The sequence below is a fragment of the Acomys minous genome (genome assembly GCF_964271855.1).
Source record: "Acomys minous genome assembly, chromosome: 9".
Classification (NCBI taxonomy): domain Eukaryota; kingdom Metazoa; phylum Chordata; class Mammalia; order Rodentia; family Muridae; genus Acomys; species Acomys minous.
In genome coordinates this window covers 15,315,114-15,337,407 of record NC_140490.1, presented here as the reverse complement: position 1 = coordinate 15,337,407, position 22,294 = coordinate 15,315,114, and the positions used below count along the sequence as shown (strand labels likewise).

Genomic DNA, 22,294 nt, shown 5'->3' with positions numbered 1-22,294 from the left:
TTCCCCAGGCTTGCTTACAGCCCAGTCTTATAGAGGCATTTTCTCATTTGGGGTTCCTTCCTCTCATCTGACTCTTGCCTGTATCAAGTTGATATAGAAATTAGGCAGCACAACACCCCCATGAGATTACCTTGCGTGGCAAAAGGGGTCTTGCAGGTTAAGTTAATGGCCCTGACATGAGGCAATTATCCTGGGTTGCCTGGGGGGGGGTCCCTACAATCTTGAGGATCCTTATAAGAGAAGAGATGAAATATTTGGACCCAGGTTGGGCGTGGTGGAACAGACCTTTAATCCCAGCCCCTGGGAGACAAAGACAGGTGGATCTCTGTAAGTTACAGTCTAGCATGGTCTATGGAGTGAGTTCCAGGACAGGCAGGGCTATGTAGAAAGACCCTGTCTCAAAAACAAGACAAACAAGCAAACAAAACAAACAAACAAACAAAAAACCCAGAATCAAAGACTGGAAAATGCTGCACAGCAGGCTCTAAAGATGAAGGAGGAGGCTCTAGTAAGCTGTCATGGCAGTTGGAAAAGGATTCGCCTCTGGAACCTCTAGGGAGAGACTGCTGTGAAGACATCCCTCAGCCTTCTGACCTTGGAATTGCTGTCAGTGCAGCATTAGAAACAAATACATGCAGGTATCTAACTCACACTTAGAAGGAAAGACGAGGGGCTTGGAGAACCCCAGCTTCCTGTTGGTCACCTCTGAGAACTGGATTCCCCTGACACCCTCCAACCTGACTGTGTTGCCAGGACAGTTGCTGGAAGAAAGGAGAGTAGAGAAATGCCAGGATGGCCCGGCTCACCAGGAGATGCTCAGGAATGAGATGGTGTGGCCACCCCTTGGAGACTACTGGGTAGAGACTGTGGATCTGTGGTAGAGGCTCCACTGTTCACAGCTCACCCTGCCTTACCTCAGGTGAGGGAAAGTTCCAGCCGAGCACAGCCTTCCCACCAACCTACCAACCTACCAACCTACCAACCTACCACACGGGACCTTTGGTAGACACCACACCAGTACCTCTGGAGACCCAGCAGCATCCAAAGCTTCCTCTTTGGACCTTCCTTCTACGGCTGTAAAACACAAGACGGACCTGCCTTTCCCTTGCTTTCTTAACCCTCCTCTCACAGATGCCACTGTACTCGGAGTTGCTCTTTACACCTTCCCAGGGAAGTTCTCAGGAGTGGAGAAAGGGTGCTTACTGAAGATGTGAACTCACCAGGTAGGAACCGCTGAAGATCCCTGCAGAACCCCTAGAGGGAGCGTCTCATTGTCACAGCAGCAGATGACAATCACCGTGATAACCAGTGCACAGAGAAGACTCAGTTAATGATCACCTGAGTCAGATTGTCACCTTAATAGTAACTGGCATCCTTTATACACTTTGTAAGTCACCACTAAGACTGTCGAGGGTGTGAGAACCCCTGATATCCACTCCCGGGGTGTTATTGCTAACCTAGGTGAGAAAGGCTTCGGCAAAAAGTTGTGAGTGACAGACTGGGGTGGAAGCCAGGAAAGCTGGCCTTGTGAAACCCGAGCTCCACTCCACACCGGGGCTGGGACAATCGGGCAGCTAGATCTGAGCCCGGGAAAGCTCAAGAACGCAGGCCTGGGATCGAAAAAGCTCCCGGAGCCAAACCTGGTTAGGGTTTGGAGGGGACACAACTCAGCCTTCGAAGGATCAGTAGAGGGTCACTAAGTATGAGACAGCTGGTGCAGAGCCCACTGTCAGACGCTGGTGGAGAAGGCTTTGCTCTGCCCTCAGTGATGGCAGTGACCCTGGCCCCCGAACCAGCAGGGGCCCCGCAGGGAGCTGCTAGTGCCTTTGGCACCGGCGCCTTGGACCTGCCCCTCCTGGAGCCCGCGATTTCCGGACTTGCAGCAGCGCCTCTGAGCCCCTCCCGGGCAGGGGCCAGCACTGGGGCGGGGCGCTGCTGTGGCCTGGGGCGCTGGAGCCCTGCCTCCCAGCCTCCTACAGCAGCCTTCGCTTTCTGGAGGGCTGCAGTTGCAGAGACACTCGTCGCCCACCTGGGCCCCCGCCGCGACGTCCTAGCAGCACCCGGAGTCTTAGAGCCCGCGAGTCAAGCCGCAAACCCCATGGCGGGTAAGTGACCTCACCTCCTACCTCTGTCCCAGGGCGCGGAGTCTGCTCTCCGCAACAGTTCAAGCATGTGTCTTGACCCTGCCACCCTCGGAAATGAGTGGAAGGTGGAGCTAGCTCTTCACCGACAGTTAGGGTTAGGATGGGTACCGGTCCCGCACTCTCACCAGCTGTCTAGACCCCTGAACCCGAAGGAAACCCATGCCCGCATATGCCTAGGAGGCTGCTTTGCCCATCTGCAACCAGCCAAGTGAGACGAAGCTTCTAAGCCTTCTTGGTAGCTCCAGGCATAGCCTCCTGGGGCACTGAAAATGTGGGAGTCGAAGGGTCCCTAGATTTCTATTTCTTAAATCCGCCGTTCTGTTTCCCCCTTTACACTAGGCTTCCCTGCCTGCCACCTTCTGTCCAAAGCATGGGCTCCCCTTTAATAGAGGGTGAGTGGGGGGAAGAGGATGGACACTGACTATAGGGACTAGAGCATGTTGAGCCTTCCAATTGGTTCCAGGACACGCCCTCCCCAAAAAAGAGCTCTGCGAAGCCTTCCTAGACTTCTCATAAGTGCACAGAACCGTCACCCCAAACCCTGGGGAAGTGGAGGCTCTATGAGGGAAGGTTTGCTTTCTGCTCCGGAGCACAGCCACACCCAGGTTCAGAGCCAGCTGTGCCCAAGGGAAGGGTCTTTTGGCCTGAGAGGAGCAAACAGCCGACTTATGTGCCATTCCCGAGATGAGGCACTGTCCCGTCTGCTCACTCCCAAGGACAGAGGTGTGTGTGTGTGTGAGAGTTGGTGGGGTGGCTTTCCTCACCCTGCTCACAGGTTGCACCGGTGATCTCTGCCTCAGAGCAGCTGGCCTTGGTGATAGGGGGCATCGCTGGAGGACTGCTGCTGCTGATTGGAGCCAGCTGCTGTCTGTGGAGGAGGCTTTGTACCACCTTCACCTATGAGGAGTTGCCAGAGACACCAGACCCAGCCACCGCCTCTTCCTTCAGCAGACAAGGGGACAAGTTCGGCCAGTATGCCGGGACCCCACCTGGCAGGTGAGGTTCTGGGCCTTTCTTTCTCTGAAGCCTTGCTTGGGTACTTGCCAGTGGGGTGGAGGTAAGGTGGAAAAGAAATGTTTTGTTGTAGGGGTGCCCATCAGTCATCAGCATGCTGGAAATTATGCCAAGAAACCCCCAGTAACCTCACAATAAGCTGGAGGCAGGCTTTGTGAACCCTACTTTCCATCTGGGAAAAATGGCTCAGAGAATATTAAAAAAACAGGTGCAGATGCCACAACTAGGAAGTAGAACCCAGACAGGCTGTTGTTAGAGGTTCTGATTTCTACAACACTGTTGTGGGCGGACAGGCACTGTTTGTGTGTATGTGCCAAGGTGTGTGTGTGTGTGTGTGTGTGTGTGTGTGTGTGTGTGTGTGTGTCAGGGTGGGGGCAGACAGGCACTGTGTGTGTGTGTGCAAACAGGCACTGACTGTGTGTGTATGTGCCAGGGTGTGTCTGTGTATGTCTGTGTGTCTGTGTGTCTCTGTGTGTGTCTGTGTGTCTGTGTCTGTGTGTCCTAGTATACCCCCAGAAGTGATGCTCTTGGCTCTTGCTGGCTCTTCTCCCTCTAGCCTCTGGCACTCAGCCTCTTGGCTGAGCATTGAGGTCACATAACTTGCTCTCCATCTCCGTGTTGTTTCCGTCCCTTTGGACAGGCTACCAAGTGTACCATTTGTGGTGCCCCCTTCTCACCAAGGCCAAGACTGGGTGGCCCTACATGGTGGAGATTGGGCTCTGGCCCCACAGGACCCCTGCCCTGTCTCGGAGCACATTCCTGATACCTCTAGTGCCAACCTTGGTAAGTTCTCCCATGACTCAGGGTCTGCTCTGCCTGGGTATAGCACCTGCTTTCACTGCTCTGGCCAGCCCAAGGATGGCAGAGTTACCCAGTGACCACCATTCACTGGGTGCCTGCTTCACTCCATACGCATATGCTGTTTTAGAGTTGGACCTCACTGTGTTCCTCACTCTGAAGCAGGGAGAGCTCTGACCTCATTTATAACTGAAGCTGGGCAAAGTTGGCAGTGCTTTGCCCAAGGACACAGAGGCAGCAGGATCTGATGTAGAGGCCCATGAGAAGGCATTGAGGGTAAAATGCGCTTGCCATGTAAACTTGCCTGCTTATATTTGACCACCCCCCCCATACCATGTAAAAGTGTAAGGAGAGAACAATGTCCACATAAGCACATACCATGTCATGTGCATGCCATACACATATATCATACATACATATACATACATACATACATACATACATACATACATACAAAAATAATCATAATAGTAAGTACAACAAACATTTTAAAGGGTTCGATATAGAATTGGAACGTGGGCAGAACTGGCCTGGGTCCTGCCCCAGAATGATGGCTTGGCCAACTAAGAAGGCAGAAGGCTAGGGGGTGCTAGCAGTGCTTGGCAACCACCTCTTCCTCTGAGGATCTCCCAGGATAAATGCCAGTAAACAGCTAAGGCAGCATTTTGTCACTGTTTATCATCCCCTAGATGCTGCGGAAAGGAGTCAGGCCAGGTGATGGGGATGATGGGCCAGAAAGCAAGCCCTTGCCTCCAAGGGTGAGGTTAATCAGAGGGACAGGTGTAATGGGCTCTGACATGTGATGAGTGGCCGGGTGCACCAAGAGCTGGCCACCATCCCTCCTGTCCCCAGTCTTCCTCTAGCTGGGCAGACCTCCCTGACCTTCTGTTGTAGGAGATGCACGTGTGATAGGGAACATCAACCCAGAGCTCTACACGTCCCCAGAGGACACAAGTGAGACAGACTTCCCTGATGGCTGCCTGGGCCGCCTGTGGTTCTCGGTGGACTACCAGCAAGAGTCCGAGCGGCTGCTGGTGGGCCTGATCAAGGCTCGGCAACTGCAAGTTCCCTCAGAGACCTGCAGCACCCTGGTGAAGCTCCACCTGCTGCCTGATGAACGGCGTTTCCTCCAGTCCAAGACCAAACGCAAAACATGCAGCCCACAGTTTGATGAGAGCTTCATCTTCCAGGTACCTCCTCCGGCGCAGAGGTATCCCTGGGAGGGAGCCATTTGTGCAGGATAGGTAACATGGCCTCCTATAGACAGGGCTTTCCATCCCTCTAGGACCCTTGAGCCTCCAGCCCGGTTTCACTCAGCAGGCAGGAACAGGAGGTAGCCCCTGGTGAAGATGGTTTTTAAAATGAGGCTTAGAGAGAGATGGTCAGAACCTGGGTTCTTTCTGTCCTGGCTGCCTGGGGGAAAGAAGAAAGAGAAAGCACATTTTGAAATGCCTACTTGTTGCTAGACTCTGGCTCATGGGGCTGTTGGAAGTGACCCAATGCCTTGGGCATTATGGGTAAAGTCATCCAAGGAAGACCCTCAGGCCTGTTTGAATCCGGGCAGAAACTGCCTGTCCTAGTGGAAGTGTCAGGGACTGGGGCCACACAGCAGCCTGTTGGTGCCACACCCTAGGCCTCACCAGACTTACAGCAGCCTGGGAACACAGCAGGTGTCCAGGGCCTCTTAGAAGGACCTGCCAAGAGGTCTTGGACAAACATTTCTTAAGAGCTATGCAGCACAATGGCCTGAGAGGGAAGGATAGGCCAGACCATTTCCAGAAAGCACGTGATTACTGGGGCTGGAGTGTGGTTCAGGCCTTTCTCCTGGAGGATGAGAGCTGGGGAAAGGTGTGGTCCTGCCAGCCCTCCTGCAGGAGCCAGGCCTGGGAGACCTAACAGAAATGGCTGCTCTTCTTATGGCTTCTCCAGCTTGTTTGTTTGTTTGTTTGTTTGTTTTTAGGGATTATCTCATTTGTTTATTCACATTTGGCTTTTCTCTTTCCTGTTGTTGTTATAGCTTGATACTAGGCCGTTGCCATAGGGTATCTTAATATTAACTTTAAGTGTTAATTTTTCTTTATTCTTGAGAATCTCATAAAGCATAAAGCATGATCATATTGTCCCCATTTCCACTTCCAAATTCCCCACCACAGTTCTCCCAAGTTCATTTCTTCTCTTCTCTCTCTCTCTCTCTCTCTCTCTCTCTCTCTCTCTCTCTCTCTCTCATTCTGTGCAGCGTTTCACTGTGTAACCCTGGCTTCCCTTTTTAAACCAGGTGGTCTCTCTCGAGCTCACAGAGATCCAGCTGCTTTTGCTTCCCAAGTCCCGGGATTCACCGCCATATCTGGTTCTTCCAGGCTTTGCTTTCTCTTAGGTGTTCTCTGAGCCTTGGGTGGGAAGAGGGGTTCAGCACCTTGGGAAGAGGGGGTTCAGCACGTTGGCTTGCTATCATGCCCCTACTTGATCCTGGCTCCCCGTGCTCTGGGAAGAAGGGGCTGAAGAAGAAACTTAGTATTACTTGGCCATCTGCCATAGGCCAGACACAGGGCCCAGGGTTTTACAACCTAGACCAAAAGAGTAGTGACCTCTCCACATTGCCCCGCCCCCGCCCCCATCTCACAGCTGTGAAATCCAAGGCTCAGAGAGGAAGGAGCCCATTTCTGCAAGACAGGGCCATGATCTCTGCACACTTTTTCTGCAAGCAAACACTTTCCCAGGGCAGATTCTGGTTGCTGGGGTACCAAGATCCCAGGCAAGAATGGGTACAAGTCCTCAAAAACACTATGTGACAAGGCTCAAGCCCATGCATACACTTCCCCAGGCTGCTGGGCCTTGCTGCTGAGAAGGGGCCCCAACGAAGCCTGGGTTCAGATGTGTGCGTATCCTGTCGACAACATGTAATATTATCCACTTGGCCCCTACTCCCAGACCTGACCCTGGCCTGGGTCCTCTCTTTCCTCAGGTATCCAGCAAAAGTGTCACCCAGAGAGTGCTGAAATTCTCCGTGTACCATGTAAACAAGCAAAAGAAGCACCAGCTCCTGGGACAGGTCCTCTTCCCACTGAAGAATGAGAGCCTGGCGGGGGACCACCGTGTCATCTGGAGAGACCTGGAAGCTGAGAACCTGGAGGTGAGATGGTCACCAGACTCATGCCATCTCGTATCAGCACTACTGTGGGTAGCCATGATGTGCCCAGGACCCACCCCATCCCCACCAGCACAACCTGGCCAGCCTCTTCCCTCAACACCTCCTCACTATGCTACAGTGGCTCAGGGAGATGGGCTCAGGCCCCGCAGGAGAGGATGGACCTAGACCTACATACAGCTAAGCAGACACAGGACACTGAGATTCTTCGAATGATCATCCAGAAAGTCACATTTGGGGATCAGGTGTGGTGGCACACCTCCCTCTATCATCCCAGCATCCAGGAAGCTGAGGCAGAAGATTCACAATTTTTTAAAATTACATTTTTATTGATCTATTCAGGGAGTGCCACAGCATACTCATAGGGATTAGAGGACGATTTGCAGAAGTTGGCTCTCCTTCTGCCACACAGGCCCTGGAGCCTGAACCCACGTGCTCAGGTTTAACCTGCTGAGCCACTGAAGTGGCCCATATCACCAATTTGAGGCCAGCTTGGACTACATAAGTGAGTCTCCATCTCAAAAAGAAATGCACATTTGGATTCCCACATAGGTCCAAAGGCTGTGAAAGGAACACATCAAATGGGAAAGCCCAGATCTAGGGAACTCTCTCTCTCTCTCTCTCTCTCTCTCTCTCTCTCTCTCTCTCTCTCTCTCTCTCTCTCTCTCTCAAAAGATTTATGTATTTATTATTTATACAGTATTCTGCCCACATGTATGCCTGCATGAGGGCACCAGCCCTCATTATAGATAGTTGTGAGCCACCATGTGGTTTTTAGGACTTGAACTCAGGGCCTTTGGAAAACCAGACAGTGCTCTTAAACTCTGAGCCATCTCTCCAGCTCCAGAAACGTTTATCTCTTGTTTCCCCTTCCCCAGGTGAGTCCAAACAGGCTTTAGATGCCAGAGGCTGGGCTCTGGCCCATTACTACAGGTTGGGGATGTCTTATTCACAATGCTTAGGACTGGGAAGTTTTCAGATTTTAGATTTTTTTTTTCAGATTTTGCAAAATTTACACACATATGTATATATACACATATATGTATATAACATGTACATTATATATATATACACACATATATATAATATATAATAAGATGTCATCTTGGAGAGGAGACCCAAGTCCAATGCAATGTATATTAATCACAATGCACAGATGTGATTTTTACACAGCATTTTAAATAAATTTGAGCATTTGGGGCTAGGGAAATGGTCAGTGAGTAAGAACACTCTCTGGGAAGAAAGAGAGCCTGATTTCACATCTCAAGCCTCCATGGAAAAGGCTGCCATGTGGCCTTTTAACCTCGTAGCTGGGGCACTGCGGAGTAGCAACAGCTGGCTCCTGGGAGCCTACTCTCCAGACAGCCTAACACAGAAAACTTCGGGTTCCGTAAGAGACACGGTGTTGAGGCAATAAGGCAGAGAGGGAGGAAGGTGCCCAAAGTTACCTTCTTTCTGGCCTCTACAAGGACCTGTGTATCTGAGCCTACCCATGATGCTTTCATACTGAAAAGCATAAAGCAAAGTTTCACGGCATGTGACTTAGCATTTGTCACTCAAAAGGTTTTGAACATCTGATCACTTCAGATTTAGGGGTTTTGTATTTGGGAATGTCTAACCTGTGTTCCACAAGTGTCTTCAAATACCCAGACCTCTGCTTTCCTGTCTATAAAATGGTGCTAGTCTCAAAGGAGACCGTGCAGATGTGTCCCAGGCCCCTGCAGCTGAACTCTGGAGGAGGGAGGTCATCCTCAGTTCCTCTGCCACCTGCCAGAAGGACAGGGGTGAGTGCTTCCATCTCTGCCTCCCTAGCCTCCCTCGGAGTTTGGTGATCTCCAGTTCTGCCTCAGCTACAATGACTACCTGAACCGCCTGACTGTGGTTGTGCTCCGTGCCAAAGGTCTCCAGCTCCGGGAGGACAGGGGTGTCGTCAGTGAGTCACCCCTACTCCTCTATCCCCCATCCCTATCCTAGGGAAGGTCCCTCCTAGTGAGCTTGGCCGGGGCTAGGCAGGGTCTGACCTCCCCACCAGACATGGAAATTGTGTTTCATGTGCCCAAGACCAAGTACCGGACACTCCCTCTACTCCACTCTGCGCTCCCTCTGCGGATGCTTCTGATATCAAAGCCTTTTCTAAGGCAACATTCTAAGCCAAAGGGCTCTGCACTGACTGAAGACCATCCCTCTGCTGACGGCCTGCAGGTTCAGCTCCACACCTCCCCGTGCCTGAGGATAGAGCTCCTATCCTTTGGGATGCTGGCACCTTGATAATGCTGCTGCTGCTCCCTGGCCTTCCAGAACACTGGAGCCAGGCACTGACCCCGCTCACCTCATGACTCCCATCCAGGTGGTGGTTGTCTGCTATCTGCTGGAGTTCGGAGCTCCAGAACTCCTCTGCACCCCACTCTAAAGCCCTCAGCTTCTGGACGAGCAGGGGTTTAAGAAGGCCCAAAGCCCTGAGTGCCCAGCAGGCACTGCTTTCCCAGTGCCAGGTTCTAGTAAACTGGGCCTCCAGAGCCAGAGGAAGGAAAAAGGAAGCCAGGTTTCCCTGGGTCGAAAGCATTAACACTAATTAACCTTCCTTCTGTCACATGTTCTGGCCTCAGCAGCTGGGGATCAGACAGTGATAGGGGCCTGGTGCTTAGGGAGGGGGCACATGCCCTACTAGCCAGAGATCCCACCTTTAGGGGCAGGGCTTGTGCCCACTTCTCCTGCCCACTAGTGTATGTGCCCTGCAGGCGTGTTTGTCAAAGTGTCTCTGATGAATCACAACAAATTTGTGAAGTGCAAGAGGACTTCGGCTGTCCTGGGCTCTATCAACCCCGTGTACAATGAAACCTTCAGCTTCAAGGCCGACACCAGTGAGCTGGACACTGCCAGCCTTAGCCTGACGGTGCTGCAGATCACAGAAGGGGACAGTAAGGCCTGGGGAGTGGGAAGCAGGGGACATGGTGTTGGGGCAATGGGTAACTGGGGCTACTCAGTTGTAGGCGGAGTGAATGGCTACCCTCAAATGGCTACCCTCAAGTGGAGTTGTCCCTGTTTCTAATTAAAGACACCAGCTCCCAGAGAGGTTGAGATGCTTGCCCAAGGCCACAGAGCTTGCCAGTGGGAAGCCTGGGGCTCATGTCTAGCTTTAGTTCAACTGGATTCTGTAGTACCCTAGAAAGAGGCTAAAAATGTCTCCTTTCTCGATCTGGGTAAATTATTGGGATGTTAGGCAGGCACTTTCCTGTCCTGGGTGTTGTGTTCTCTGCATTTCTCCATGCCTTCTAGATGAGCAGGTAAGGTCCTGAGTGGGTCCTTGCTACACTTGCCAGAGTATTCACTGTCACTGCCTACAGAAGCAAAGGCTGTGATTGCTCATGGGCTAGATTTGGGATCTTCTGGCCGGTGGTAGTTGATGGGTGGATATCGCTGCGTAATGCTCTTGCCCAGTGTACAAGGAAGCAATGGAAGAGGCCTTCCTTCTACAAAGTGCTTTCTCCCATAGCAATTCAGCATGCCTGGGGATTCACATGGCCTGGGGCAGGGGATTAGGCAGTGAAGGACAGGGCTGCAGTGCCAAGTTCTCATCCTGCTCTCCTCCTCCAAGTTCCCAGGGGAAGGAGACAGTACTGGGTGGCTCATGGCTGGGGAGGAGGAGCTTGCTACTTCCTTCCAGAGGGACAGGGAACGGGAAACACAGGGAGAAGTCAGGGCAGACATTGGTACGGGGGTGACATGGCTTTCTGTATCTAAGACCGTGACGGAGCTTTCCCTCCCCTGCAGAGAGCTGCCCACTGGGCCGTGTGGTCGTGGGCCCCTACATGTACGCCCGAGGCAAAGAGCTGGAGCACTGGGACCAGATGCTCCACAAGCCCAAGGAATTGGTAAAGAGCTGGCATGCACTCTGCCGCCCCACAGAGCCCTGAGCCGTCCCCAGGACCGCATCCGGCTTTGGAGACTCATGTCCTCATCAGTGGATGCAACATCACACCATGGGCATCTCATCCAACACTCAGGGCACTGTGGGGCTAGCCTGAACCAGTGGTCCACGAGTCAAGTTCATGTGCAAGAAGGAAGAGGGACGAAAGCTCAGCTTTGGCCAGTATCTGTGGCCAGGAGCCTCTCCCAACCCACCTCAGCCACCCCCCTTTCCATCTGTGGGGCTGCTGATCATCAAGGTCCTGACCTTCAGAAGGATCTCAGGTGTTGAGAACCAATTTTCTATTTGGTGGAGCACAGCTACCTATGCCGAATGGGAGTGCATCGTGAACCGAGTCCCACCACCTTGGAAAGCTGGCAGTCACAGCTGCATTGTGTTTTGTTTGTTTGTTTGTTTTTTAAGCTGGGGTTTCTCCATATTCCACCCAGCAGAGCAAGCACACATCACTCTAGGGACACAACAGGGAGAAACCTGTTGAGCAGTCCACCCACATACCAGGTCAATGAGTCGTCAGCCCAGCTTGCTGTGTAGCCCCTCACTGGAGCCATGACACATAGAAACAGCAGGCAAAATCGTATGAAGTCTTGTCCATAGCCATATTCCTCAGAATGCCATACCTCACACCCTAGTCTCTCAGGTGATGATGTTTTGCTGGGTTTTGTGGTCACCTGGTTAACAGAATTTGGGCATTCAGCTCCTGGCTCTTGCTTTGGACAGGTGAATCCATGGGACCATGGTATTGTCCACAAGGCAGTGGCATAACTATGCCCTCGTAGGTATAAACTTCATTGTTAGTGGTCCCCACAAGCAGTCATTGTCACTAAATGCCTATTAGGTGTTCTGATGTTCTAACAGACACTCTGCCTGTTGTTCCTGTGTGTATATATGTGCCCTACACCACACACAGGCAGAGTCCAGGCATTGTAACTAATGCAGAACTTCCCACCCCTGTTTCTCTGGCTGTCTGTAGTAAAGTGACTTCAGCCAAAGCAGCAGTGAGCATTATCTGTGCCTCTTTAGGTCAATATAAAACACAAGTGACTCTCCGGAAGGACACACCATCTTGTTTGCTTCTTCCTCACTCATGTCACCTATACATTTTGAACGTGATTCACACTGCGGTGGCTTCTAATAGCTTCCTTGCACACACAGACTGGAGTTCCTTATGCCTGCAGGGCAGGTCACTGCTGTGTTTCATCTGGAGCCAGAGGCAGTGGATGCCACCACACTCATGCTCCGATGTGAAACTCCTAATTTACAATGGATGACATTCTCGGATGACAAGAGACCGTTGGTAGACTGATGCATCTGATGGGCCTCTGGGAAACTGAAACGGCAAGAAATCAGCAGGTGGTGTGCTCTGAGGGGTGAACAGAGGGACAGCCATATTGTAGAACTGTGTACAAACACAGAAAAGTAAAGAACTATGCAGATTTTCATGGGCCAGTTGAACTCTTAGGGGCTATCTCAAATCCTATCTGTATATGACTCTAATGGAAACTCTTTAAATTCCCACAGAATATCTTGAAGTGATCAATTCCTGAGAAAGTGCTCACAATTTGACTGAATTGTATTTAACACATACCAATTTGAGAACCATTTGACAATTTAGGATCCTCAACTTTCAATCCAGTAGTGTGATATATTTATCCATTTCTTTTGATTTTTATAATAAGAGGGATTTTGGGGGGTTGTTGTTGTTGCTGCTGCTGTTTGATTGTTTGAGACAGTGTCTTACTATGTATCCACAGCTGGCCTGGAGCTCACTATGTAGACCAGGCTGGCCTCAACCTCACACAGATCCGCCTGCATCTGCTTCCCAAGTACTGAGATTAAAGGTGTGTGCTACCATGCCCTGCTTAAGAGTTTATTTTCATACTCATTTGAAAATTTTTTAATTCATAAGAAAAATGTTTTTCTAAACATCTCTTTGATGTTTACTGTGTGTGTGATCTTTAACTGGAGAAAAATAATCAAGGCTGTGCCAAACACAACTGATCTTGTCCATCTTCCTGTGACCTTTCATGGCTCCATTATGGGGCTTCAGTATACAGTTCTGTGCAAACTGGCATATCTACGAAGACAACCTACCAGTGATGTCCAACAGTTGCATGGACCAAAACATTAGATTCTCTAATTATGAGGCATGACACATGCCACCAAAAAGTACCTAAGAGATGGTATAAGTAAAAAAAATGACATTGTAGGGACTGGAGAGATGACTTAACAGTTAAGAGCACTTGCTGCTCTTATAAAAGACCTGGGTTTGATTGCCAGCACCCCATGGCAGCTCACAGCTGTAACTCCAATTCCAGAGGATCCAACATCATAGTCTAGCCTATGCAGGAATCAGGCATGCAGTGGTATACAGACACACCTAGACACATAAAAAAATTAAAATTACATTGTAAAAGAATACATTACTGGTAAAAATAGAGCATTGTTACTAAAGTTGCATAACATTAAAAAATTAGTTAAATATGACATTGGAAATTTATTGTGTAAATAAATTGTAAATCTCTGGAAGAACATCCAGCCATAAGCTTGATAAAACATTTTTTTAAAGATAGTAATCATATAAAACACCAAGTATGAGAAATATTACCTGTGAGAACAATTTAATATAAAAATGAATAAGAAAAACATCTGTTTTAGATAGGATTTTATTTTCTAAAGAAAATACTTTTAAAGATCATGGAATTAGAAAAATATTTGTTATAATAATTTTTAAGTTAAAAACATTTTAATTTCTCTCTCTCTCTGTGTGTGTATCTGTGTGTGTGTATCAGCTTATCTGTATGTGCACCATGTGCATGCAGGCATCCAGGAAGGCCAGAAGAGGACACCAGAGCTCCTGGCACTGGAGCTACCTGATGTGGGTGCTGGCAACTAAACTCAGATCCTCTGGAAGAGCAGCAATGTTCATAACAGCTGCGGGCCATCTCTTTAGCTCCATCAATATGGATTTTTAAAGAGATCATCAAAATCCAAATCCCATGCTGGCATAGTGATGCATACTTATAACCGCAGCATGCAGAAGGCTGAGGCAGAAAGGTTTCAGCTATAAAGCCAGACTATATAATGAACCCCCCTCTAAAAAGGAAAGTAGGGTGTCAAACCCTCACTATAAAACCATTTCCCTCAAACCAATGAGATTTAGATTCATAATTTTTTGGTAGAGAAGCAACTGATCTTCATTCTAAAACAGAAAGAAGCAGCTTTTCTGTATGTTCATAAAGCTGTTTTTAGCAGACAGTGCATGTGAGATGACACTACTTCAGGCAATAGGGATAGTGAAGCCGGCAAAACACAGGCACTTGTTTCTAGGAACGCGGCCCATGGAGGTACCCACCACTGGCAGGCATCGCCACCCGCGTGAGCTCCACAGTGAAGCTCACCTCCAAACTCTGCTGTTATTGACATCTTCTTGCAAAATCAACAGCAACCTGGTTCTACTGGGGGCATTATCAAATTTAATTATCAACTGATAGAATTAACTTTCATAAAGGAGTTCAGAGGGCAAGATGTTTTAAGGATAAGAAATTACTGGTCATCATAAGAAAATAGCATCAGCATTCTGCTTTCCCCGAAGTCAAGAGAACAAAGAAAAAGAACATTCTGAGTCTCCAAGACAGCAGGAAAGGGAACACCCCATGAATATGATATGTGTGTAAATACTGCGTGAGGGAGTATGAATAAATACAGTCATTATTTAAACTGAGCATGGCAAATCAGTTGTCAGGTTTTGCAGAATCCTGAGGGTCCTGCCAACCAAGAGCTCTTCCTCTGTGGCTCCCGATTGCAATTTTTAAAAGCATTGTGACGTCCCCCGCCTCCCCAAACTGCTAACTTTCATAGTTCAGCTTAACAATTCAACAAATGTTTCCAAAGTCCCTAAGTGGTAGCATGGCTTCTGTGCCTATCTTTGCTCAGCTGCTTTGGCAATGTTAGTTTCCAGTTTCTCGCCTCCCAAGCTCCTGAGATGCTGCAGCCTTTGCTGCCCTTGACCGTGACTCTGTTCATGTGCTCAGCCTGTCAGCCAAACCCAGAAAGTTCCTGGAGAGGAAAGTGGTTATCAGAAGTCACTTCTCTCTGTGCTTTGCTTCTTTGTGGCTCTTTTTCTTCTTTTAAAGGTTGTCTGTGTTTCATTCGGCTTCCCCTCCCCTTGTTGTTAAAGTGAACATCTGTCTGCCTCTAGCAGAAAAAGAATGCCCAGATGGGGATGGCAGAATGGCAAGGAGGTGGTAGGCAGAGACAGGAGAACCAGGATTCAAGGAAACCCTCAGTCAGAGCACAGCTGTTTGTATCCATTTGGCTCTCTGAGCAGCGATGACAGCACAACCACAGCTTCTCAGTGTAAACAGTATGACCAGTCTGTCCTCTGCACCTGTGGGTCAGCTGAGCATCAACTTCTCCAGGTGAAGCAACTCAAGCTGTGGGTCTGCCTGGGCTGGGCTCCTCACCAGGCCGGTGCCACAGTTGATCACACTGAGTACCAGCTAAATTGGCAATGGCTACCCAGGGACAGCTCTACAAGGTGGAGACAGGAGCTTAAGAGGGAAGACATATTTTTGTCTTCTGCTTACATGGTACCTCCTGATGTTCCTGGGCAGAATCAAGGGGCAGATAAGTCAACATTCTTTCTTCCCTGCCCCCAAGACTACGGAACAATGGGCACAGCTCCAGGGAGGGGTGGAGAATTAAAGTGGGTAAACCCAGGCAGCTCCAAGAGCCTGTGTACACTCCTGAAGGTGTAATCCCAGGGCAGCGCCTTTCCTGCAGCTGCCTCCCTGCCTCAGTGTTATGGCTGTCAATTTGTCATCCCATAATGATATGTTGTAATTTGTGCAGTCATTTGCCAATTATGCTCTTCTTACTTTTCACTGTGGAATGTTTGCCCAAATTACTTCAAGAGCCTTGAGCATCCTGTACTCCTGTCAGAGGATAATTATCAGAGGAAGGGAGATTAGTTTTACCCTTTTGCTATTTTCTGGTCCCCCTTGAGTGCCCCATAATTAGCAGAATTTACCTGAATTCTGTTCATAAGAGAGTTTGAGAAATGTATTTTCAAAACTGACTTTCTTTTCCAGACAAAGGCAATGCCCCACTGAAAAAACAAATGTGAAGAAGTTGGAACAATGTTGCTGCCCATGGACACTGTAGCAAAGCAAGGTCACGGAAAGGAGCAGAAGCCAACCTCACTATAGGGAGGGCAGGGAAGGGCTCAGAACTGCATCTGCCATCAACTAGAGAGCTTCCTGCCCCTTAGGTGATCTTCCTTCTTGTCATATCCAAGTTCCTGCTAGGATGCTCATCTGTGAACAAGGCTGGGAAGGAAGGAAGGAAGGAAGGAAGGAAGGAAGGAAGGAAGGAGGGAAGGAGGGAAGGAGGGAAGGAGGGAAGGAAGGAATGAAGGAAGGAAGGAAGGAAGGAAGGAGGGAAGGAAGAACAGAAACACAAAGCAGAGCAACGGGACCCAAGCAGCAAGTCAGCTGCAGCCGGATGCTGGAAGAGTGGATGACTGTGTCACACTAAACACTGTGTGGCCAGAGGCTGCCTATGGAAGTAGATGCTACCGGTCAAATTTCATTTTATTTACTTACAACTAATGTGATCAAAACAGTCACAATACTGGAAAAAAGAAAGAAAGAAAAGAAAAAGGAGTCATGAGACTTGCCCTAAATTTTTATCCAAGGAGCAGGGAGAAGCTAGCTATCTGCCAAGAAGGCCTGAATAGTTAACTAGAAAAATATAATAAGATAATTCATTTATTAGATTCCATCTGCCCAGCTCCTTCAACATAATTGACAAATTTCTTAATTGAATTTGGCATGTAATTTTAAAACCACACTGTAACACTTGCTCATTATATTCCACTGTACTTACTACGGGACGATCTGCCCGAATCGCTGTTTGCTTTAAGGAGTTGTGTTTCAGTTGTGGAGGGGAGGAAGAAACTATCCCTTGGGAACTGAGTACAGCTTGGTACATTAGCAGGTTAAAGCTGTTCCCCAAAAGCCAGGAGAGATCTCCCTCCTGTCAGCAGAGGAGAAAGGAGCACATGCTGTTCCTCAGAGCCTTGCAGCTACATGGCAGCACTAGGGCTGGAACCAGATTCTAGATGTCTGAAAACGCTGTCAATATTCCATTTCACCGGAGAGCTCAGCATTGCGGTACTCTGCAGTCAGGGTCTGCAGCAGGTAACATGTCCTTCCTGCCTTTCTCCTTAAACTTCTCACTTCTTCCCACGTTTCTGTATAAATTAACTTTTCTTCTTCAGGCAAATAACCACTTCGGTTCTCTTGCTTTGGGCCTGCATTAGTTTGCTTACTGAAACACTTTCAGGCAATAGTGAGCAAAGGAAACCCACCAAGAGGGCCCAGCCTAGAGTGCTTAGTGTCCAGGGCAGGAGGGAGCAGGCATGTGACTGAGAGCCTGGCTTAGCCTCAACAGTGGTGCCAGAGGATTGGGCACTCCAGTGTGGCTTCTAGCTCAACAGGACTGCAGTAAAGCTTTCTGTGGTGCACCTCCACCGCCCTCTACTGTTCAGCATCATGGTTGCTACTCACTAGACTGGCTGTTACCTCAGAGCAAGTGCCAGCAAGCCGCACAACCTTCCAGGGTGGACCTTCCCAAGCGCTGCCTCTTCTTCCCTGATGTCTACCACAGCTATACTTGGCTTTTATTGCCTGACCAAGCACTATATAATATTAGGCACATATCGGCCTGGAGAGATGGCTCAGTGGTTAAGAGCATTGTCTGCTCTTCCAGAGGTCCTGAGTTCAATTCCCAGCAACCACATGGTGGCTCACAAGCATCTATAATGAGATTTGGTGCCCTCTTCTTGTGTATAGGTGTACATGCAAGCACAATACAGTATGTACCTAAATAAATTTAAATAAATATTAGGCACATATCATATAACTATATGTGATGTATAATGTACAGCATTGTATACATCGTCTAAGGGATGAGGGAAGATGTGTGCTATTCCAGTTTGCCGTCACACTATGCTTTGAGTGTGACTCGTTTTGTGTGTCAGGTATACCGTCATGTGAACTGCACGATGCCGTTTATGCTTATGGACTTTGTAGTTTGGAGCTGTTACCTGGAGTGTAAGGGTTCCCCTCTCCCCACACTCTCACCAACATTTGCTGTTTGTCTCCTCGATGATAGCCCCTTTAGTTGGGATGGATGGACTCTGACTATAATTTTTGTTTGCATGTCCCCGAGGGCTAGAGATGTTGAATATTTTCTTCACAGATTTACAGACCACTTGTACTTCTTTTTGTTGTTGTTTTTGTTTTTGAGACAGAGTTTCTCTGTGTAGCCCTGGCTGCCCTAGAACTCTCTCTGAAGATGAGGCTGGCCTCTAACTCACAGAGATCCGCCTCTCTCTGCCTCCTTCAGAGTGCGGAGTGCAGGGATTAAAGGCGTGCACCACCACCACCCAGCTCACTTGTACTTCTTTGGAGAAGTATTTGCTTGACTCTTGTCATTTGTTGATTTTGTTTGTTGCTCTTTATTCTAGATACTAATCCCAAGTCAAGAACAAGCTGACAGTTTCTCTGCTGTCCTGTATGCTCGCTCTTCACTCTGTGGTTTGCTTTGCTTTGTAGAAGTTTTAAAATTGTCTGCAGTTCCCTTTGTGAGTTCTTGATTTATTGAATTTCCTAAGCTTCTGGAGTCCTTCATGAGGCCCTGCATTCTACAGCCACACCAGTCTGACTGTGCCAGGGAGTCCTTGCCTGTGTTTGTGTCTTGCAAGTGTTGTCCTTGTATTTTCTAGTAGCGCTGTCAGTGTTTCAGATCTTAAAGACATGATCCGATTTGAATCACACTCTGCACTGGAACAGAGACTGGGTTCAGTCTCATTCTTCTCCTGTAGTTATCTTGTTTTCCCAGTCCCATCTGTTCCTCTTCAGAATGGTAACTGTACTGTCAACCTGCAAGCCAGACACCCTTCCTCCCTTAATTACCTTTGTCAGGTGTTCTGTCAACAGTACCGCATCCCTAGCCCAGCACGCACAATTATAATCAAGAAAAGCAATTCACATTGGAAACTTACTTAAATATAGATAAGAAAAAGCAGTAGAGTTTATAACATAAACGTGACTTCTGAGGAAACGTCTTACATGTGGCTCTTCAATGCATCAGGGTCTAATTGAAATGACAAGTGAGGGACCCGTAACTCCAAGGAAACTGTGATTTACTGCCTTTATTGCTAGATCATTTCTCCAGAATAAAAAGAATACCAACAAAAAGCAAATAATAAAAGCTTCACAGAATTTTCTTAGATAAAATTTAATTTATATATTTATCATAATTATATTATGCTAATAAATTATTTATTTTTAAAACTCTAAGAAAAACTCATGTCATTTCATTTATTTCAAAAGACAGGTCATAGGGTTGGATGGCTCAGCAGTTAAGAGCACTTTCTCAACATCTACATGGTGGCTCACAACCATCTGTTACTCTAGTCTCAGGGGAACCGGCACCCTCTCCTGGTCTCTGTGGGCACCAGGCATACATAGGTGAAACACTTATGTACATATAATAAAAATAAATAAATCTTCAAAAAACAGATTATCTCATCACTCCTTCCTCGGAATGCCTTCCGTGTCCTCCTCTGGCCTTAGACAAAGTCCCGGGCTCCACCTCTTACACGAATCAGGACAGAAATCTAGTAGGGAGAAATTCTGTTGCAATGGGTAGCTGTTTTCATCCAACTCGAAAAGGCTCTGAATCTTCAACACACACAGTTCTGCACTGACCGCCAGCAAGGAGTGGAGCAAGTCTGCTGCTACTGTGCCGTAGGTGACCTCGGAGGAAGGTACTGAGAAAGAACAAAATACACATGCGGCTCAGGACCCCTACTAGCTTCATAGCAAAACATTCTGAAGGCTTTCCTTGTTTCCCTTGGTTCCCCAAGCTTCATGTTTATCTTACATTTCTCATCCTATACCTTTCTTGCTTGCTTTAAATTGTTGGAGGTGGCCTAGAAAGATGATGTGGTCCCTACTGAATACACAAGCAAGCACAGACAATGCTCAGACTAACAGCAGCTCCAGCCATCAGCTTCCAAACAGCATGAGGAGCTGAGGTTTGCTTGCTGGAAATAAGAGTATATCACTCGGGGCCAGAGATGGCTCAGCAGTCAGGACCACCTGCCCTTGCAAAGGACCTGGCAGCTCACAACAATTCCTAACTCCAGTTCCAGGGAATCCAATGCCCTCTTTTAACCTCTTCTGGTGTATAGCCACACAGGTTGAACAAAACATTCAAACACATAAAAATAAGTCTGAAAATAAAATTTTTAAAAGGGCATGTCCATATCAAAAAGGGCCTCACTCACACTTACCTTTCTACAGTTTTTAATCAAATAAGTACATTTACAAGCTAAGCATTTCTGAGACAAAGTTCTTGAAACCAGAATATTTTTGAATATTAGAATTAAAAATCAAGCAAACAACTAAATACCTCCAAACATTTGTATATACATAATAAGGTATCTTAGGGATAAGACTCAGATCTAAACATGAAATATATTATGTATCCTATTTTTGGATTAGGTACTCAGCCTTTTATTAACACGAAGAGCAACCGACTATCACAAAACTAAGCAAAAGAATGAGGTTAGCTTGTCCACCCAGGGACAGAGAGGACAGGCATGAAGCACAATCATATGACAGGTAGGAGGTGTTTGTCTCCTTAGCCCCCAACTGTGCCTGGCATCACAGCTGAAAAGCTTAAAAATCCATGCCAATACAATGTCCTCATTTCAGCCACTGACAGAATTCTGCCTAAAAATAGGCAAGCTTGGATGCAGACAGAGTTGACGGCCAAACTGCCAAGGCAGGATAAGTAAGTCCTCAATAGTTCCTGCCTCACAAATATGTCTTTCAGATATAATGAGCCAGAAGGCTGAAGATGATGCTCCAGCGTTAGAGAGAGTTTTGAGTTTTGAGTCTTGAGTTTACCTCAGGCAATAAACTGTCTCTTTCAACACATGGTGCCACACATTCCTTTAAAAAACAAACAAACAAAAAAAACCATTGTGAGACTAGGATCCTAGTGTTTTTGCTGACCAATTAGGAATTTAGGCTAAAGAGATGAGGTGCTTCCTTTATTTGTGTATGAGACAGAAGTAAAGAGATCTCACCATGCAACTTATGTAAACTTTTGTTTCACTCAAACTAAACTGTCTTTCTACTTTTGTACTGACGAGGGAGAAACAGCTTTATTTATAGCATTGCACTCTTTGTGCCTTGACCACTTCTGAGGATAGTCTCATAGAACAATGCTGGACGCTGTGCTGCTGTTTTACCTATCGCTCTGTTGAGGCAATCTGGAGAAATGTTGAGAAGAATCCGCTCCATCATCTTTGACCCTACATGGACACAAGTCTTATGTCTTCCATCAGCTATGGTCATTAAAGCTGGCCTACAAAAAATAAACAACAGAACTTAGAATCTGACTCATAAAAAGAAAGGAATGTAGTGAAGCAAAGACAAACGTGACAGCAGACGTCACCCCTTTTACCCACATTACTTAGGGTCCTTTCATCTCTATACGCCAGTCTTTCTCTCTGTCTACCTCTGCCTCTGTGTCTGTCTCTGTCTCTTGTTTGCTCTTATCCTCTCTTGATTTCCTTCATTATTTCAACAAATACAAATTAGTCTCTAGTATGTGCCATGGGCCATGCTAATGCTAGTGTACACTCATGACAAGACAAATCTGGTTCCTTCATGCAAGAACTTGGGAATCTGATAGGAAAGGGGGTTTTGTTTGTTTGCTTCGGTGTTTTTTAAATTTTGTTTTTGCTACTGCTCTGATTGGTTGTGTGGCATGCTGACTGGTTGGCTGGTTGGTTGGTTGGCTTGATGGCTGGTTGGTTGGCAGTTTGGCTGGCTGGTTGGCTGGTTTGTTCATTGGTTGGCTGTCTGGCTATCTGGCTGTTTGGTTAGTTGGTTGGTTGGTTGGTTGGTTGGTTGGCTGGCTGGCTGGTTGGCTGGTTTATTGGCTGGTTTGCTGGCTGGTTGGGATTGGGTTTTGTTGGTTTTTTGCTAGGGATCTAATCCAGGGGGTCATGCATGTTGGTCAAACGCTACACTACTAACCTTTATATCTAACTTCAAGATTGGAAATGTTTTTTTTATAAAGTTGCCAAAATGACTCAATGTGGGCCAGAATAACGTTTTCAATAAATTATGCTGGATAACATACGCAGGAAAAAGAATACAATTGGAAATCATGTTAAAT

At 47.8% G+C, this 22,294-nt stretch overlaps 2 protein-coding genes across 13 annotated transcripts in view; one reads left to right on the top strand and one right to left on the bottom strand.

Moving 5' to 3' along the window:
- Positions 1–1,614: 1,614 nt before the first annotated feature.
- Positions 1,615–11,384, top strand: SYT15 (synaptotagmin 15). Of its 2 annotated transcripts, XM_084796005.1 has the most exons (9): positions 1,996–2,105; positions 2,484–2,536; positions 2,945–3,140; positions 3,799–3,941; positions 4,851–5,146; positions 6,919–7,086; positions 8,914–9,034; positions 9,840–10,019; positions 10,873–11,384. In XM_084796005.1, exons 2-9 carry the CDS (start codon positions 2,515–2,517, stop codon positions 11,013–11,015), a joined length of 1,269 nt encoding a protein of 422 aa, XP_084652131.1. In that variant the 5' UTR covers positions 1,996–2,105; positions 2,484–2,514; the 3' UTR covers positions 11,016–11,384. The 2 variants fall into 2 exon arrangements, with proteins under 2 accessions (XP_084652130.1, XP_084652131.1); XM_084796004.1 differs by lacking the exon at positions 2,484–2,536 and having other exon boundaries at positions 1,615–2,105.
- Positions 11,385–19,229: 7,845 nt separating this feature from the next.
- The window catches only part of SHLD2 (shieldin complex subunit 2), an 85,008-nt gene continuing 81,943 nt past the window's right edge, over positions 19,230–22,294 (bottom strand). For all 11 annotated transcript variants that reach the window (XM_084796818.1, XM_084796810.1, XM_084796814.1 and 8 more), the window contains 2 exons: positions 21,360–21,475; positions 19,230–19,868 (listed from right to left, as the gene is read on the bottom strand). In XM_084796818.1, coding sequence (XP_084652944.1) covers positions 19,627–19,868; positions 21,360–21,475 — 358 coding nt within the window. In that variant the 3' untranslated portion in view covers positions 19,230–19,626. The remainder of the gene's footprint in view (positions 19,869–21,359; positions 21,476–22,294) is intronic.